This window comes from Spermophilus citellus (assembly GCF_964194105.1).
Source record: "Spermophilus citellus genome assembly, chromosome: 3".
Taxonomy (NCBI): Eukaryota; Metazoa; Chordata; class Mammalia; order Rodentia; family Sciuridae; genus Spermophilus; species Spermophilus citellus.
The window spans coordinates 10,691,986-10,711,349 of NC_138184.1; the positions used below are offsets into that span (position 1 = coordinate 10,691,986).

The 19,364-nt window shown below is 47.0% G+C and overlaps 1 protein-coding gene across 1 annotated transcript; it reads left to right on the plus strand.

The window, feature by feature from the left end:
* Positions 1-1,598: 1,598 nt before the first annotated feature.
* Positions 1,599-19,233, plus strand: LOC308643228 (uncharacterized protein; the record flags this gene model as incomplete). The annotated part of the gene is made up of 7 exons (XM_081283142.1): positions 1,599-1,627; positions 1,799-1,937; positions 2,023-2,211; positions 8,081-8,207; positions 12,711-12,771; positions 13,903-15,051; positions 19,170-19,233. 7 exons carry the CDS (start codon positions 1,599-1,601, stop codon positions 19,231-19,233), a joined length of 1,758 nt encoding a protein of 585 aa, XP_081139268.1.
* Positions 19,234-19,364: the final 131 nt, after the last annotated feature.

Below are 19,364 nucleotides of genomic sequence, written 5' to 3' on the forward strand. Positions count from 1 at the left end.
AAAAAAAAAAAAAAAAAAAAAAAAAAGTCTGTAGAATCTCAAGAGTTTCAAGCCTAGCATGATGGCACACACCTGTATTTCCAGCAGTTCAGAAGGTTGAGGCAGGAGGATTGCAAGTTCAAAGACAGCCTCAGCAATTTAGCGAGACCCTGTCTCTAAATAAAATGCAAAAAGGGCTGGGAATTTGGCTCAGGGGCTAAACACCCCTGGGTTCAATCCCTGGTGCAAACTAACTAAATAAATAAATAAATCAGCTCACAGTGTTGTAGGGACAGATGACGGTGCCTTGCATAGCAGGAAACAGTTTTATTTGGCTGCAGCCAGGTTCAGAGGGCACAGCTTTTGCTGTAATCAATCAATCCCCTGAACCCCTGAGCTCAGGTGGTTTCAGAGTTTTATACTCAGCATGTAAGGGGAGGGGCTAAGAAGTTCACAGTCTGCAGAAGTTCACATAAAAGCAGCTTTTTCTTTCACTGTTCTGGGCAAGTTAACTCTTCAAGGACAACACCTGAGAAGGGGAGAGCCTCTTCCCCTTTCTTTCCTCCCCCTGCCAGCTGTTACCATGGAGCCCAATTGTGACTTATCTTAAAAATGTAGACATCTCTGTGAAGCCCAGCTCAAGGCCAGAGGCCTTGTTTGCACAGTTCTACAAAGTACTATACTGGATGCGTTTGTGAAAAACTAGTAAGGGGGTGTCCAGCACCTGGAGTGCTGGCATCTTCCCGGCCAGTGGCCAAGTAAAACAGGGCGACACGAAAATAGGAAGTTTATCTACATTGAAATCTTTTGTAGAGACTCTTTTGCTGACATTCCTAAAATCAGCCATGGTGAAGATTTCTGGAGAAGCCCAGTTAAGACTTTTCTGTGGAGAAAGCGGGTGACACTACAACAGAACACTCTCAATCTAACATGGCACTTCCCTGACATGTAGGAGTCTCTGGGATCAATCTCCAGTGTGGCAAAAATAAACTGCTCCAAAGTAAGCTTTCTTCCCATGTAAAGTGTACACCTGAGGTGTGTGTGTGTTTTTTTTTTTTTTTTTTGTGTGTGTGTGTGTGTGTGTGTGGTGCTGGGGATTGAGCCCAGGGTGCCTTGTCTTGTGCATGCAAGGTAAGCACTACCAACTGAGTGATATCCCCAGCCCCTATACTTGGGGGATTTATTTATTGAACATTTCTCAGGGTGTGATTGCTTTAGGAAGTGTCCCTGAGATACTGCCAGTTACGGGTGACTAGTCCTGCTTCCCCACATGTTGAAGCATAACATTAGAGAAGCACACCAAGGCAAGCATACAAAGCAGGGTTTATTTAAAAGGGGGCAACCTAGATAAGGGGGAAAAGGCAAGAGAACAAAGGAAGCCTAGGACATCTAAAAAGGGCAGAACACCTCGCTTCTTTGGATACCAGGATACAGATATGGCCCCCTTCTCCCTCCAGGGAGAAATCTATGCTACCCCTTTTAAAACACACCCTGCTTTGTATGCTTGCCTCTGCGTGCTTCTCTAATGTTCCAACTTCACCGTGTGGGGAAGCAGGACCAGGGTACCAGTGGGATGGCCAAAAGGTGAGAAACAGGTGGGCTGAAGGGGGCAGGGCAGGATGGCGCAGCCTGGTTACCTTAGCAACAGGTTGGAGCAGGGGCAGGTGATCTAGATAGGGTGGCAGAGGGCTCTGAAGGCATTCAGTTCCTCAGGGGGCAGCCTCCAACTTCCCAGACTCACTCATGTTGGCCTCCTTGATCTGACCTGGCTCGCTGTAGCAGACCTGGGTGACCCTCTAGTTCTGTACTTGCTCCCCAGTGGGTGGCTCCTCAAGGGATCCCAACACCTGGAGGGGGACCAGGCCTGGGTTTTCCTGGGCACACCTCTGTCCCCGCGCTCCAGCAGCTGCGGGAAGATCTCAGCGTCCCGCCCTGGAGGTGAACAATTCCGCTTTAAGGTTAAAAGGGCAGGAGGGAAGAGGTCGGTTCAACAGACCCCGTGGGGGACCACTCAGCTAGCTGACCTCCCCCATTGTCAATCAGGCAAAGAGGGCGCCGCCGGGAAGGAGGGTGTGGCCACGCTACGCAAGGCACCTTGGTGTCGCCGTGCGCTTCCGCCGCAGTCCGCCGCGCGTGCCTCGCCGCCGCGGAGAGCTCGGGTGGCAGTGCGGTGTCGTGGGCGGCCCGGGGGGCGGCGAGGGGAGGATGCCGGGACCGCCAGGCCGGGAGACGGTAAGTGTGGGGCCGGGCCCTGGGACGGGGGGCTGCCCGGCCGGGTCCGCGCTGGCGGCCGAGTCCGCCCTCTGTCCCTACAGCCACAGGGTGGGTCGGGGCGGGCAGCGGCGACCCTGTGTCCCTCCCGCCCCGCCCCTGCGCGTCCCTCCCTGGGCGGCTCCGCAACTGTGTGGCACCCGCCAGGGTCGCGGGGACCCTGAGTCGCGTGTGCGGCGCGCGCGGGAGGAGCAGGGGCGGGGGCCGAGCCTCCTCTCTCCCCCAGCATCAGCTTCCCACCGAGTCTTCCGAAGATGTGGGCAGCGCTGGCTCGGATTTCGTCTGCTGCCCTAACCTGGCTCTGTCTAGGGCTGACATTAAGTCCTTAAATTTCCAGATCCTTCCCCGCATTTCCAGATGTCGCCTTCGGATCCCCAACGCAATGCATCGTCTATCGCTGTGATCCTCCGTGGTGCGTTTCAAACCCACGCAGCATTTTAATAACGTTTTTCCCCACAGAGCTGTGGATTGCGCTTCTTCAAAAACTCATGTCTAGTTTGTGGACATGTCACATGAAAGGAGAGCAGAGAATAACCATCTGGAACCACTTGTACAGAATCCATGTGTCTCTGGTAGTATGTTTCCTGGACACAGCCATCCTAGGGGGATTCCTTTGGATTGAGGTGGCTCTTTGCAAACTCCTGGTGATGTGTCCCTTCAAGCACTCCCTGGCTTTGCAACCATGGACATATTTATTCTCTTATTTGAGTACCGGGTTTTTGTTTTTGGTACTGGGGATTGAACACAGGGGCAATTGACCACTGAGCCACATCCCGAGCCCAATTTTTGGATTTTATTTAGAGACAGCGTCTCACTGAGTTGCTTAGTTTCTTGCTGAATTGCTGAGGCTGAGGCTGAGGTTGTGGCTCAGTGGTAGAGCGCTCACCTAGGAGTGTGAGGCCCTGGATTCAATCTTCAGCACCACATAAAAAAATAAATAAATAAATCGCCAAAGCTGTCTTTGAACTTGCAATCCTCCTGCCTCAGCCTCCCAAGCCCAGGCGTGCACCAATCATTTTTAAATAGATGTAAAATGTATTCAGTAACTAGAGTTTTTTTTTTTTAAGAGAGAGTGAGAGAGGATAGTGAGAGAGAGAGAGAGAGAGAGAGAATTTTTAATATTTTATTTTATTTTTTTTAGTTATTGGTGGACACAACATCTTTGTTGGTATGTGGTGCTGAGGATGGAACCCGGGCCGCACGCATGCCAGGCGAGCTCGCTACCGCTTGAGCCACATCCCCAGCCCCAGTAACTAGAGTTTAAGAGATAGTGTACAATATTCCAAAGAGACTAGAAAGAGATGAATCTCATGAAAAATAAAATATTCCCTGGGCCCAGGATGTAACTCAGAGGCAGAGCACTTGCCTAATGTGCAAGGCCAGGGTTTAATGCCCAGCACTGGGGGAAAAATACAATAAAATAAAATATTCCAATATAACTTTGTATTTGTTTAAAAAATTATTGTTTCCATTTGTTTCACCTCTTAGCATGTAAGTCCCTGAGATCTGTTATTTTATTTTATTCATATATTTATTGGGTCCTGGGGAATCTAGGGCTTCCCACATGCCAAGCAGGTATTCAGCTACACCCCCAGCCCCAACACCTAGATGTGTTCAAGTATGATTGATAGTTTAGCAAATCATTTCTTACTGTGGAAATCATTAACTGACATCTTCATTTTCTGAAAGTAATACTGTGGGTTACAAAAGTGTCTTACATTTTTCTTGCTTTCTTTAATGTGAACACTAGATTTGAGTGATTTTACCAGATTCTTAAACACTTGTGTTTTTGTCATTTAAAGTTGTCAGTAGTGCAGGGGGCACAGTGGTGCATACTTGTAATCACAGCAACTCCAGATACTGAGACAGGAGGATTGCAAATTCAAGGCCAGCCTCAGCAGTTTAGGGAGGCCCTAACCAATTTAGCAAGACCCTGTCTCAAAAATGTAAAAAAGGAGGGGCTGGGGATATAGAGTACTTGCCTAGCATGCAGAAGGGCCTGGGTACAATCCCCAGCACCACCAAAATAAATAAATAAATAAATAAATAAAAATTTATTTATTTTAAGGGGTAGGGATGTGGCTCAGTGGGGAAGAACCTCAGTCCCCCGTACCCAAAATAAATAATAAATAAATAAATAGTCAGTAGTGGTTCAAAACTTTGTAATCAGGGAGCAGAGGCCCCAAGGTCAATTACTCCAAGCTAAAGCCGAACTTCCAGCATGCAGAGGGACGTGATGGAAGGTCCAGTGTGTCTATTTGGGAGCCTCCCTCCAAGTCTTAGCCTGTTCACAGCCCATCACACAAAGGAGCCCTTTGTGCTGAGAAAAGCGGCTGAACCCTGGAAAGTTGAGAATCCACAGGCACATGTAGTTGGGGAGTGAGGGGAGGATGAAGCCCTCTCTCAGGTTTTGGGGTTTTTAAGTGTTTTTTACTTTGAGATGGGGTCTTGGGCTGGGGATGTAGCTCAGTGGTAGAGCACTTACCTAGCATGCATGAGGCTCTGGTTCCGTCCCCAGTGCCCCTAAAAAGAAAAAAAGAAGAAGAAGAAGAAGAAAGATGAGACAGGGTATCTCTTTGTTGTGGAGGCCTGGTCTTGAACTCGTGGGCTCAAGCAATCCTCCTGCCTTAGCCTCCCAAGTGACTTGGACTACAGGCCTGCACCACAGTTTTGAGGGACGTTTGTTTGTTTCTGGACCCGGGGATTGAACTTAGGACCCAGGGGCACTCTTACCACTAAGCTACATCCCCAGCCCTTTTTATTATTTTTTTAAATTTTGAGACAAGGTCTTGCTAGGTTGCCCACACTGGCCTCCAACTTGCAATCCTCCTGCCTCAGCCTCTGGAATAGCTGGGATCACATGCATGTGCTGAGGATCAAACCCAATGCCTCACACTTGCTAGACAAGCGCTCTCTCACTGAGCTACAGACCCAGCCCTGGGAGGTTCATTTTTTTAATTTTTAGTTATGTTTTTTCTTTTTTGTTTTTTGTTTTTTGTTTTGTTTTTGTTTCTGTTTTTTGCAGTGTTGGGGATCAACCTAAGGGACTTATTGCTTCCAAGGCAAATACTCCGTACTCCCAGGCTCCCAAAGTCTTTGATACTTATAAATTGGTTTGACAAAATAGGGTCACTCCTGCCTTATGCCCTAGTTAATTAGTTATCATGGCCCCATGGAAGTTAAACAGGACCTTGAAAGATTAAGAATTATCATTGGGCTGGGATTGTAGCTCAGTGGTAGAGCACTTGCCTAGCATGTGTGAGGCCCTGGGTTTGATCCTCAGCACCACATGAAGGTAAATAAATAAAATAAAGGTATTGTATCCATCTAAACTACTATATATATATATATATAATTATTATTAAAAAAATATTTCACCCCCGCCAGGGGGTGGCATACTTCTGTAATCCTAGCAGCTAGGATTATGAGTTCAAAACCAACCTCAGCAAATGCGAAGTGCTAAGTAACTCAGTGAGACTCTGTCTCTAAATAAAATACAGAATAGGGCTGGGGTTGTGGCTCTGTGGTTGAGTGCCCCTGAATTCAATCTGCAGTATCAAAAAAAAATAATCATAAAGAGGTGATTATTCCTACTGTTCCACCGTTTCTTTTCTTTTCGGTACTGGAAATTGAACCCAGGAGTGCTTTACTATGGAGCTACATCCCAGTAATTTTTACTTTTTTATTTTGAGACAGGGTCTGAGTTGCTTAGGGGCCTTCTACATTGCTGAGGCTGGCCTTGAATTCTCAATTCTACTGCCTCAGCCTCCCCAGCCAGGATTACAAGCGTGCACCACCACGGTCCGCTTCGACGAGTCCATTTTGATAAAATTATACAAGCATAGAATATGTCTTATTCTAATTAGGACCCCTTTCTTCTGGGTAGCACTATGGTGGGGTTCACTTAGGTAATTTCATATGTATATACAGGAAAATTATGTATTTTTTATTCTACTGTCTTTCTATTCCTGTCCCCCCACTTCCTTCCCTTCTCCTTTGTCTGATCTACTGAACTTCCCCCCGCCCCCCTTAGCTTCCACATATAAGTGAAAGCATTCGACCTTGGTTTTTTGTGATGGGCTTGTTTCACTTAGCATGATATGCTCCATATCTCTGCGCCCAGCATCTTGATTAAATTCCTGTAATTATCTGGTGTCGGAGGACTGCTTACTCCATGACTCCTGGGAAGACACAGTCAGGCCTCTCAGCTCCCATGGCTTCCGCGGCAGCACAGGCTTTTACAGATGTGGTCTAAGCCGCTGAATGCTGTGGCACGTGGGCTTTTCTGGAATGAGCAGCTTCCACAAAAAGCCAGAGGCTGGGAGTAGCCTTCAAACTGGTGCATGGTGTGTTCAGATGCCTTCCCTAGAGAAGCACCGGAGGGTAGACTCCTGAGGGGAAAAGCTGCCATGCTGGGGTGGAACCCAGGGCCTCGTGAACGCTGGGCAGCCACTCCACCTTGGAGCTACTTGTACTTTATGTTTAACAAGGTTCTCAATAGTTTCTATGCCTCAGTATGTTTTGAATGTGCTACTACCTGAGCCCTAGGCCATTCACTCGCTCATCCATGCCCGTGGTTAGGCTGTTGGGATTTTATGTTTATTTTATGCTTTGTGAAAAGTACTACTCCTATTTTTATTTTAATCTCCCAGTGCAAATGCACAGCAAATTCTCTGGAAATTGAATTTTCAACTGCTGGATTATGGTCAAGTTGAAATCTATAGGAAAAGGGAAATGTATCAATTGACTCTTTCTCCTTTTCTACATCACAGTTCTCTTACAACCATCAACTCAGCAACTCAGGATGCTGAGGCAGGAGGATCGCAAGTTCAAAGCCAGTCTCAGCAACTTAGCAAGACCCTTTCGCAAAATAAAAAATAAAAAAGGCTGGGGCCAGGATTGTGGCTCAGCGGCTGAGCGCTCACCTAGAACATGCGAGGGCCTGTGTTCGATCCTCAGCACCACGTAAAAATAAATAAATAAAATAAAGGTATTGTGTCCAACTACAACTAAAAAATAATATTTTAAAAAAATAAATAGAGGGCTGGGGATGTGGCTCAAGCGGTAGCGCGCTTACCTTGCATGCGTGCGGCCTGGGTTCGATCCTCAGCACCACATACCAACAAAGATGTTGTGTCTGCCGAGAACTAAGAAATAAAAATATTAAAAATTCTCTCTCTCTCTCTCTCTCTCTCTCCTCTCTCACTCTCTCTAAAAAAAAAAATTTTTAAAAAAATAAAATAAATAAATAGAAAGGGCTTATGTGCCCTTGAATTCACTTCCTGGTACCAAAAAGAGAAGAAAAGGAAGAAGGAAAGAAATGAGATGAAAAATTTTTCTCACACATACAAAAGAAATTGATGAAAAGGGTTTCTCTCATTTTTCCAAGTTCTCCCTCCCATTTTTGAACTGGGTATTGAACCCAGAGGCACTTAACCACTGAGCCACATGCCCAACCCTTTTTGTCTTTTATATTGAGACAGCGACTCCCTAAGTTGCTGAGGCTGCCCTTGAACTTGTAATCTCCAGCCTAAGTCTCTTGAGTCACTGGGATGACACAGGCATGCACCACCACTCCCAGCTTCTTTCAAGCTCAAGTAGACATTTCCATTAGGAACCTCTAAGACTTGGCAGTGACCATAATAAAATGTAGCTGTAAGTCCATTTGTTCCAGACGCTCTTGACTTACAGAAGTGTGGACTGAGACAAACTGATGACCAAGGCAAACAAATAAATGTTTTGAATTGTGTGTGAATTTAGGAATTTGAGTACAGGCCTCCAGCCCTGGTAATCTCACTCCTTATCTGTGCACATATGTGGGATGTTGTAGGACTCGGTGGTCTTTGAGGACGTGTCTGTGAACTTCACCCAGGAGGAGTGGGCTCTGCTGGATCCTTCGCAGAAGAAACTCTACAGAGATGTGATGCAGGAAACCTTCAGGAACCTGGCCTCTGTTGGTAAGAGTGACATCCTTTCCCTTGGTTAGTAGTTAAAAACAACCCATCTGGTCCTGTGATCGTTATTTGGCGCCTTTGCTGTGGTTTCCATACTTAGGGACTCTTTGGGGGTGGGCTTAATGGGAAGGTCATGCCTGGGTGGGCAGGTGCTGATTTTCAAAATGGGCTCATAACGAGCTGATTTACAGTCTGATTAGTGAGTGCCTTTACTCGATCTTGTAAAAAAAAAAAATCAGGCATTTTATCAGACAAGGTCCTATTAAGAGCTCTATGATGAATGTAAGGAGAGGTCCCATCAACAGGAGCAGCCAGGGGAGAGTCTGGCCCAAAAGGTCCCAGGGAGGTGACTGCTGCTGCTCCCGGGGTGTTTCTTGATGCTCCCCCAGAGCTCAGCTGCTTTTCCTGGGATTATTCCAGATTCCTTGGTGAAGTAACAGCATTCCTCTCCTAAAAAGACCCAAGCGCCTCCCTTCCCTGCCGTTAGTAAGTCAGTGGCTCTCCTATTTTGGAGACCTACGTTGGCTGAGGGGGTCCCTTGGATTTGAAGAGACCCCAGGGAGTCTGCCACCTGCTCAAAGTCCTCCTAAAGTTCTTGGGAGAGTTTATAGAAAAGACGAGTGGCTGTACCTATTCCTGCTACCCTGTGCCAGCTGCTGCCAATATGCCCGATCCAATGAGGACTGGTGCGACGATTGGTCTTTTGCATCTGGGACATTGAAGTCCAGGAGCGGGAGGAGAGGATCAGTTCAACCTCCCCCTCAGGGTATCTGGTTATATGGGGCGTGAGGAGGACAGGGAGGCAGAAGGTGGGAATAGGGGGTGTCAGGCAGCGAAGAATGGGACTTCTGCAGAAGAAGAAGGTGCCAGGCTGGCTCTGAGGTGACATTGTCAATTGTGTTGTACAGGGAACCCTTAGGTGGCATGGTGGATAGAGACATAGAGTGGGGGAGGGTGCCCAAAGTAGGAGACATGGGAATAAAGTAGTTCGGGGGGAATTACTTGAGTGGTGAAGAGAGAGGTTGGATTGGAAGTCCATGGAGAGGGACAGAGTTTGCTGTCCGTGAGCCGCGGGACACAGAGCCTGCCATCTGAAGTATAGGAGGGTTAGAATTGTCGAGGAGTTGTAAGGTTGTGTTGAGAAACGTGAGCAGGCGTGGGCTACTCGGGGCCAAAGAAAGAAGCAATGTGGTGTGTGTGAGGGGAACGGATCGGCAAGAAGAGGAGGGAGAGAGATCTGTAGCCACTGGGGTGGGTTCTATAAGTCCCATATTGGGGAAATGAAGGGTAAAGGAGGCTCGAAATTTTGAGAGATTTCTTCCCGTTAAGGGAGTGGGGCGATGAGGTTCAATTAAAAAGAATGTCTGGGTGTGGTGGCTCACGCCTGTAATCCCAGCAGCTGGGGAGGCTAAGGCAGGAAGATCTGAAGGCTGAGGCAGGAGGATCGTAAGTTCAAAGCCAGCCTCAGCAATTTAGCGAGGCACTAAGCAACTCTGTGAGACCCTGTCCCTCAATAAGATACAAAATAAGGCTGGGGATGTGGCTTAGTGGCCAATTGCCCCTGAGTTCAATCCTCAGTGGCACTCCCCCCCCCAAAAAAAAAAAAAGAGTCAAAAGGACTGGGCAGAATGCGTCCCCTCAGTGCTACATGGTGGAGGAGTTGTCCTGCGTGGGTTGGAAGTGGTTCCCTCTACCCTGACGATAGAGGTTTTGAAAGGTGAGTTGGTCCCCCCAAATTGGGGCAAAGTTAGAAAGCTTCTCACGAGTCAATGAGGAAAGAGATTGGCCTACCTTCAACAGTGGCAGTTACCCTAGGCTCCCGGTGGGTGATGGTGGGTGATGGTTGGTTAGGGAGAATGAAGAGGGAGGATTTGGCCCCTCACCTCACTGTTGGAAGGACGGTCGACTCCCCTGTGTCCGTCCCTTTTGAGTTTAGGGCAAGGGCCAGATGGTGGTTGGGGATTAGGGCACGCATGGGCACAGTGTCCTTCCCAGACAAGGTCCAGGAGGTGCCTTGTAGTGTCCTTTGTTGGAAACTACACCCTTGGGTTTGTCTTGCGGGGCCTGTGCCAAAAGTTGAAATTTGGCTTTATCTCTTTTTATCTATTTTTTGTTGCTCTTCTCTATAATTAAAACCTTAAAGGCAGCGTTAAGAATGGTTGATTGGGGGGCTGGGGATGTGGCTCAAGCGGTAGCGCGCTCGCCTGGCATGCGTGCGGCCCAGGTTCGATCCTCAGCACCACATACCAACAAAGATGTTGTGTCCACCGAAAACAAAAAAATAAATAAATATTAAAAAAAAAAAGAATGGTTGATTGGGGGCTGGGGTGGTGGCTCAGTGGCATAGCGCTCCCCTCACATGTGAGGCATTAGGGTCGATCCTCGGCACCACATAAAAATAAATAAACAAAGATTAAAAAATACCATATGCTGGTAGCTTATAAGCAATAAAAATTAGAAAAAAAAAGAATGGTTAATTGGGGCATTTGGAGGCCTTCCTCTCTCTAACCTGTTAATTTTTTTTGAATGTCTGGGGCAGATTGGGAAATAAAATGAGTCACTGGGGTGATAGCACCACTTGGGGATTGTGGTCTACTTTAGTGTACGTTGAAGAGCTTCTGTAGGGTGGGATAGAAATTGGGCTGGATTCTCACTAGGTTCTTGAGTAATTTCTTAAGCTTATCAAAATTATCTGCATGCGTTTGGGTGGGGGCTCAAATCCTCTGCCTCTCCTCCAGGAGTGGGTAGAAGAGAGGATGATATTGATGTCATGCCGTATCAGATCATAGGACTGCGAACTGGAATTCTTCAGTGTAGAAATCCGGGGTCCATACGATAGGAACCTAGATGTTTCTCAGTGAGCGAACAATACCTTGGGTTCCAGCTACCTCCCATAGTGACAGGAGGGGGGCTGCTGAGGCCACAGGTGGGGCCCAGGAAAGCAGGTATGAGGAGGGGAGAAAGAAGGAAGAGAGGCCCGAGTAGGAGGTGTGGTGTTGAGATCAAGAGAAAGGAGGGAGATGAAGGACCGGCAGAACAGGGAAGATGGGTCCAGTGGGTGCTGAAGGTGTGGCTGGGGAAGGCTATAGAGAAGCATAGGGTGGAGGTGGAGGAAGGGAAGAGTGATCCTGTGGGTCAAAAGAAGGAAAATTACAGCCAGGTGTGGTGGCTCACACCTGTAATCCCAGCATCCTGGGAGGCTGAGGCAGGAGGATCGTGAGTTCAAAGCCAGCCTCAGCAACAGCAAGGCACTAAGCACTCAGTGAGACCCTGTCTAAATAAAATACAAAACAGGGCTGGGGATGTGGCTCAGTGGCCTACTGCCACTGAGTTCAATCGCCAGTATTCCCCCCCCCCCCCCCCCCCCCCGCTAAAAAAAAATTGCTAGGTTTGGGAGGGGAAAGGGTGAAAGGGTTAAGGGAGAGAAAGCAAGGAGGACCTGTGCAGGGAGCAGGACTGACCCAGAGAGGGGTGACCCAGAGCAAAGGAAAGAGAAGGGAATCTCTGCCCGTTGCCCTCGTGGTGACAGAAGTTGCATAAGTCCTGTATACGGTGGGATTGAAAGTCCCATTCTCCAGCCAGGAGGAGTCATTTTCTAACTTATATTGGGGCCAGGTTGTGTTACAATAGAAAACAAATCTGGTTTTGTGAGACGGGGAGTCAAGTGGAGACCAAAGGTTTTTGAGGAGACAGCCGAGGTGGGAGTTGCAGGGAATCTTGGGTTGGGCAGATCCCATGGCTGAGAGTTCTCAGGAACCCAGAGAAGGGAAACGGAGGAGGAAGGGGTCCCCACAACCTCTCTGATTTCCCACATAGAAGCAGACCATTGGTGAGGGTTGTCAGGGCCCTTGACAGTCCTGCAGCAGAAGCCAAGGGAGACCCTGACCCAGCACTGGGAGGGAGAGAGAGGAGGGAGAGGGAGGGCATGCTCAGGGGCACCGCAGAGAGGTTCCGAGAACTCAAGGCCAGTAGAGAGGGAATGCTGTCTAGAGTCAAGTTCTGTGATAGGCCAGAAGCCGGAGGCAAGAGGCAGGAATGCCCTGGGGTGGATACTGGCCAGGGAGGAGAGGGCATGGTCAAGGTAGCTCAGATCCCATGATGGGAGAGCCAGCAGGCAATGAACGTGGACCCCTCCCAGGCTAGCACCAGAACCTCCGGGTGGCTGGCGCAGATATCCACGAGGGACACAGCTCTGAGTTCAAGCAAAGGTTTATTGACAGAGAATATCGGCCAGGCTGCCCTTCTGCCAGGTGCAGCAGCCTGCGGGGAAAACTTGCTAACTATAGTCAACTAAGATGGAGAGGTTACAAATAACCCTCTGGTCCTGTGATTGTTATTTGACGCTGTGGTTTCGGCAGTTAGGGAGTCTGGGGGTGGGCCTAATGGGAAGGTCATGCCTGGGTGAGCAGGTGCTGAGTTTCAAAATGGGGTTACTTTGGCTTAGGGATCTAACATTTGCTATAATTTCTGATAACTTAGAATGATTTTTCTGGATCTATATTTTAGGAAATACATGGGAAGACTGGAAGATCAAAGATGAGTTCAAAATCCCAGGGAGAAATCTAAGGTGAGTTGTACATACCAGAGAAAGAGCCCCAGTAGGTATGATATTTTAGTATGATTTTTTTTTTAAAGCAAGCAAACAAATTCATCCTCAAATTGATTTTTTTCTTAGACATTTTCTTTCTTTTTTTTTTTTTGTATTTGGAAACAATATTTTTATTTTATTTATTTTTATGTGTGCTGAGGATCGAACCCAGGGCCTCTCACGTGCTAAGCAAGTGTTCTACCACTGAGCTACAATCCCAGCCCTTTTCTTAGACATTTTCACCAAAAGAAAAAAAAAAAAATCTTTAAGTGCTGGGCATTTAAGTCAGGGACTCTACCACAAAGCTACATCCCAGACCTTTTGGTGGTGTTGTTTTGTTTTTGTGTGGCACTGAGGTACTCTGTCACTGAGCTAAATCTCCCTTAACCCCTAGCTCTTGTTATTTCTTATTTTGAGACAAGATCTCGCCAAGTTGCCCAGGCTGACCTCAGACTAGCCTTAAACTTGTGATCCTTCTGCCTCAGCCTGTGGAGTAGCTGGGATCACAGGCCTGTGTCATTGTGCCCAGCCCCACTTTTTTATTTTGAGACAGGGTCTCACTAAGTTGCCCAGGCTGTCCTTGAACTTGAGACCCTCCTACCTCAGCTTCCCAGGAAGCTGGGATTACAGGTGTGTAACTCTGTACCTAGCCCAAAAATGTTTTCTTAAATGACATGGATGGTCAGTGTTTGAAAAATATCTTACTTGGAAATAGTGTTAAGAAACCATGTGTATGGATATTGCTGTTTTGATAATATCTGTAGAGAAGCTTGAAAAAGTTCAGACTGCTGGGCGCAGAGGCACATGCCTGTAACCCCAGCCACTTGGGAGGCTGAGACAGGAGAATTTCGAGTTCAAAGCCAGCCTCAGCAAAAGCAAGGCACTGAGCAACTTTGTGAGACCCTGTCTCTAAATAAAATACAAAATAGGGCTGGGGATGTGGCTCAGTAGTTGAGTGCCCTTGAGTTCAATCCCCAGTGCCAAAAAAGAAAAAAAAAAAGTTCCCACAGGGCAGAGAACCTACAGGTGTTTCTAGAAATAATAAAAATGTAATTCTAATGTAAAATAATGATGAGCAGTCATTATTAATGTGCTTCTAATGTTTCACAGAAGTCATATGGTGCAGAGACTCTGTGAAAGTAAAGGTGGTCAGTCTGGAGAAACCGTCAGCCAGATTCTAAATGTCAGCGTGACCAAGAAAACTTCTGGAGTAAAACCATATGAATGTAACGTGTGTGGAAAAGTCTTCATGCTTCATTCATCCCTTACGAGGCACATCAGATCTCACCCTGGACACGAATTCTACGGATGTAAGTATGGAGACAAGCCTTACAAATGCAAGGAGTGTGGGATCACCTTCAGTTATCTCAAATCCTTTCAAAGACATGAAAGGACCCACACTGGAGAAAACCCTTATAAGTGTAAACAGTGTGGAAAAACCTTTATATATCACCAGCCCTTTCAGACACACGAACGGACACATTTTGGAGAGAAACCCTTTCAGTGTAAGCACTGTGGCAAAGCTCTCAGATCTCCTAGTTCTCTTCGAATTCATGAAAGGATTCACACTGGGGAGAAGCCCTATGAATGTAAGAAATGCGGGAAGGCCTTCAGCTGTCCCAGTTCTATTCAAATACATGAAAGGACCCACACTGGGGAGAAACCCTACAAGTGTAAGGAATGCGGGAAAGCCTTCATTTCCCGAACAACCGTTCAAACACACATGATAACACACAATGGCAACAGACCTTACAAATGTAAGGAATGTGGGAAGGCATTCATTCGTCCCAGTTTTTTACGAGTACATGAAAGAATCCACACTGGAGAGAAACCCTACAAGTGTCAACAATGTGGGAAAGCCTTCAGATGTTCCACTTCCGTTCAGATTCATGAAAGGACCCACACTGGGGAAAAACCCTACAAGTGTAAGGAATGTGGGAAAGCCTTCAGTGCCCGCCCAGCCTTTCGAGTACACATGAGGGTGCACACTGGTGAGAAACCCTATAAATGCAAAGAGTGTGGGAAAGCCTTCAGTCGCCTCAGTTACTGTCGGATACATGAAAGGACTCACACTGGAGAAAAACCCTATGAATGTAAAACGTGTGGAAAAACCTTCAATTATCCTCTAGATTTGCAGATCCACGAACGAAATCACACTGGAGAAAAACCCTTTGAATGTAAAGAATGTGCCAAAGCTTTCATTTCTCTCGAAAACTTTCGAAGACACATGATAACGCACACTGGAGATGGACCTTACAAGTGCAGGGAATGTGGGAAGGCATTCATCTTTCTCAGTGCGTTTCGAACGCACGAGAGAACCCACACTGGAGAGAAGCCTTATGAGTGTAAGCAATGTGGAAAAGCCTTCAGTTGTTCTAGTTACGTTCAGATACACGAAAGAACTCATACTGGAGAGAGGCCCTATGAATGCAAGCAGTGTGGGAAAGCCTTCATTTATCCCACAAGCTTTCAAGGGCACATGCGAATGCACACTGGAGAGAAACCCTATAAATGTGAAGAATGTGGCAAAGCCTTTAGTCTTCGCAGTTCCTTTCAAAGACATGAAAGAACTCACAGTGGAGAGAAACTTTTTGCGTGTAAGCAATGTGGAAAAGCTTTCGCTTTGTCCACATCTTTGAACAAACACGTGAGGGTGCACAATAGATAGAAGCCCAGTGAACACGACTTGGGGAACATCCATGATTCCAACAGATACCTTTCAGTCATGAAATTCCCACTGTGGAACTGTCCTGTGAATGAAAGTGATCTAGGAAGCTAGATGCAAGGTCATTCATGTTGATGGGTCAGAAAATGGAAAATGGGTAACCATGAGTCAAAATATTTTTAAACCAGCTGTGGTGGCACACATCTGTAATCTTGGTCGAACTCAGTCAGTGTAATAAGGAAGTCCCCTTTGCTTTGACCTTACAAATAAGTCCTCTGATGCTCACCCATCAGTTTTTGTATCTTTTCCTGCTCTTGCTTTCTTGTTTCCATCTTACAAAATGCAGTGGTCTGGGCTGAAGTTGTGGCTCAGTGGTAGGGCGCTTGCCTAGCATGTGTGAGGCACTGGGTTTGATCCTCAGCGCCACATAACAAATAAAATAAAGGTATTGTGTCCTCCATCTGCAACTAAAAATATTTTTTTTTTCAAATATCCACTGGTCAGCCACTGTTGCCTGGCAATGAAAGACAATTCAATTTATAACGTGTTGTGATTTGTGTGTGTGTTGGTGCTGCAGATCCAACCCAGGCCCTTGAGCATGCTGGGCAAGTGCTATACCACTGAGCTACAATAGCTCTTGACTTTTTTTTTTAGTATTTATTTTTTAGTTGTAGGTGGACACACAATATCTTAATTTCATTTTTGTGTGGTGCTGAGGATCAAATCCGGTGCCTCACACGTGCTAGGCAAGCTCTCTACCACTGAGCCACAACCCCAGTCCTTGACTGTCTTTGGCAATAGGAAATAAATACTCGGTCTTTGTCTCAGGTTCCTGGCACAGAGTTCCCAGGGGTATTAGACACACCTTTGTTATTCATGACAATTTCTTTTAAACCATATTTGAGGGCTGGGGTTGTGGCTCAGCAGTAGAGTGCTCCCATTGCATGTGTGAGACCCTGGGTTCGATCCCCAGCACTGCATAAATAAGTGAAATAAAGGTATTGTGTCCAATTACAACTAAAAAATAAGTATTAAAAAAAAAACATACTTGAAGGCTGGGAATATAGTTCGGTGGTAAAGCTGCCCCTGGGTTCTAACCCCAGTACCAAAGGAAGTAAAGAGAGCAGGGTTGGGGACACAGACTGGCACACAAAGAGCACCACGTGAAGATGAAGGCAGAGACCAGTTTCATGCTGCTACAAGCCAAGGAATACCAAAGATGACTAGATAACCACCATACAATAGGTGAAAGGTAAGAAAGGGATTCTCCTGACAGGTCCCGGGAGGGAACCAACCCTTCCCATACCCTGAGGTTGGACTTGTGGGCTCCAGAAAGGTAAGATGATAAATTGCTATTGTTTGAAAGCTACTGAGAGCTGGGCACAGTGGTGCACACCTGTAATCCCAGCAACTCAAGAGGCTGAGGCAGGAGGATCACAAGTTTGAGGCCAGCCTCAGGAACTTGGCAAGGCTTTAAGCAACTTAGTAAGACCCTATCTCTAAATTAAAAAAAAATAAAAAAGGTTTGGGGATGTAGTGCAGTGATAAGTGCTTCTGGGTTCAATCCCCAGTACCAAAAAAAGAAAAAACTAAGAGCTAGAAACAGTAGCCCAAACCTGCAATCCCAGTGTTTTGCAAGGTTAAGGCAGGAGGATCACAAGATTGAGGCCAAGTGAGACCTTCTCAAAGTAGAAAGGAAGCCGGGTGTAGCAGAGAACATTTATTCAGCACCTCCGGAGACCACAAGGAGGATCCCAAGTTTGAGGCCAGCCTAGGCAACTTGGTGACACTCCTTTTCACAATAGAAATGTGTGAGGCTGAGTCCATCCTCAGTGATGTCAAAAAGAAAAAAAAAAAATTCTGGGATGTTCTTAATTAAGTTACAGGCCAGAGAATGGAGGAAGGAAAGAGACAACTTTAACTCACAGCTTCAAGCTAAAGAAAATGGAAAGAAAGAACCAGCAGAGTACTGAGCACAGTAGCACCCACCTATAGTCCCAGTGGCTGGGGAGGCTGAGGCAGGGGATCACAAGTTCAAAACCAGCATCAGCAATTTAGTGAAGCCCTAAGTAACTTAATTAGACCCTGTCCCAAAATAAAAAGGAAAAGGATTGCAGATGTGGCTCAGTAGTTAAGCGCCCTGGGTTCAATCCTGGTTCCCTCCCCCCCCAAAAAAAAAAGAAAAAGTTATGGGAGGCATACTTAAAACCCCAACCCCATGCAGTGTGACAACTAGACTAGGGATCCCTCCTTGCATCTCTTGGGAGGGATGACTGTCTAATCTTTAGAAGGTGACTGTCTTAATCCATTCTAGCTGCTATATCAAAACACCTTAGATTGGGTAGTTTCTAAGTGATAGGAAGGCATTTCTCACAGTTCTAGAGGTTGGGAAGTCAATGGTTAGGTGCCAGCAGATTCAGTGTCTGGTGAAGATTCCTCTCTGCTTCATGGTTGGTGGGTCCTTGTTTTAGAAAAAAGCAGAGTCCCCGAAGTGGCCACCAAAGGTGGAAGGTGCTGAGAGAATGAGGAAAAGGCAGACTGGCCAGACTCAGTGCCACACACCTGTAACCCCAGCTACTCGGGCAGGAAAATCTGAAGTTCAAAGCACCTGGATAACTTGGTGAGACCTTGTCTTAAAATAAAATGTGGGGCTGGGGCTGGGGCTCAGTGGTTGAGCACTTGCCTAGCACTTGTGAGGCACTGGGTTCGATCTTTAGCACCATATTTAACAAAAAAAAAAAAAATAGATGTTATGTCCATCTACAAGTAAAAAGTGTTCTTTTTTTAAAAAAAGAGTGTGAGAGAGAGGGGGAGAGAGAAAATTTTTTTAATATTTATTTATTTTTTAGTTTTCTGGGCTGCACGCATGCCAGGTGAGCGCGCTACCGCTTGAGCCACATCCCCAGCCCCTAAAAAGTGTTCTAAAAAAAAAACGTAAAAGGGGTTGGGGGTGCAGGGCTCAGTAGTAAGGTACTTGCCTAGCATGTGTGAGGCCCTGGATTCAATCCCCAATATCATAAAAGGGAAAAAGAAAAAAATTGTTTGGGGGTCTACCTTCAGTACCAGACCTGACATGGGAGATGAGTAGAGGGATCCTCCTTGGACTGCACTAGCTGACCTGACTTGGCCTTTCCTGAAGAGAGAATTAGAAAAAAGTGACCCGAGCCCTTCTGTAGCCATGGCAGAATGCAACCCACCCTCACATCTTGAGCTGGCCTCTGCCAAACAGGCCCAGTGGAGGGGTACTGGGAACATTACAAAGCCTAAATGGTCCTTCCCTCCCCTGCTTCTGTGCCCACCGTGGGCCAGTCCCTGTCATTGGAGGAGAACTAAGGAACATTTGCAGCCGGTGCTTGCAAAGACTGGTCTCTATGCAGGACCATGGCCCAGTGGTCCTTTTAGAGGGAGATTACTTCCAGCAACTAGGAATTTCACACAGGAATCTCATCCTCCTCCCTCATCTCTTGGGCCCCAGGAGGGTGACTGAGAGGATATCCAAACACAGGTCTTCACAGGACCTGTAGATAGCTCTGGAGGGCAAGTCACTTTGTTTCAGCTGGGGAGGGAGAGACTTAATCTGGGCATCTTCTTGTGTTTCAGAACCAGAACTCTCGAGAGCACCAGAATATTTGCCTGTCTGCATCCAGCTACGTGTCAGGGCCTTAACTTAGGACTAGCCTCTAGTTCCATCACCTGTTCTATGTCCTCCCAGATTCCTTGCTCTGAAGATCCAGCTCCCCCGAGACCAGTCTGGAGAAGTGTATCTGCTTCTCTGAGCCCATGTCCAGCAGAGGCCTGCCCTCAGTGGCTTCTTGAGACAGCTGTGCCAGCACTTCAGTGCAAAAAGGATCAGTGCAGGAGGTGAGGGAGGGAGCAATGCGGGGGGGGGGGGGCGGGGTGAGAACAG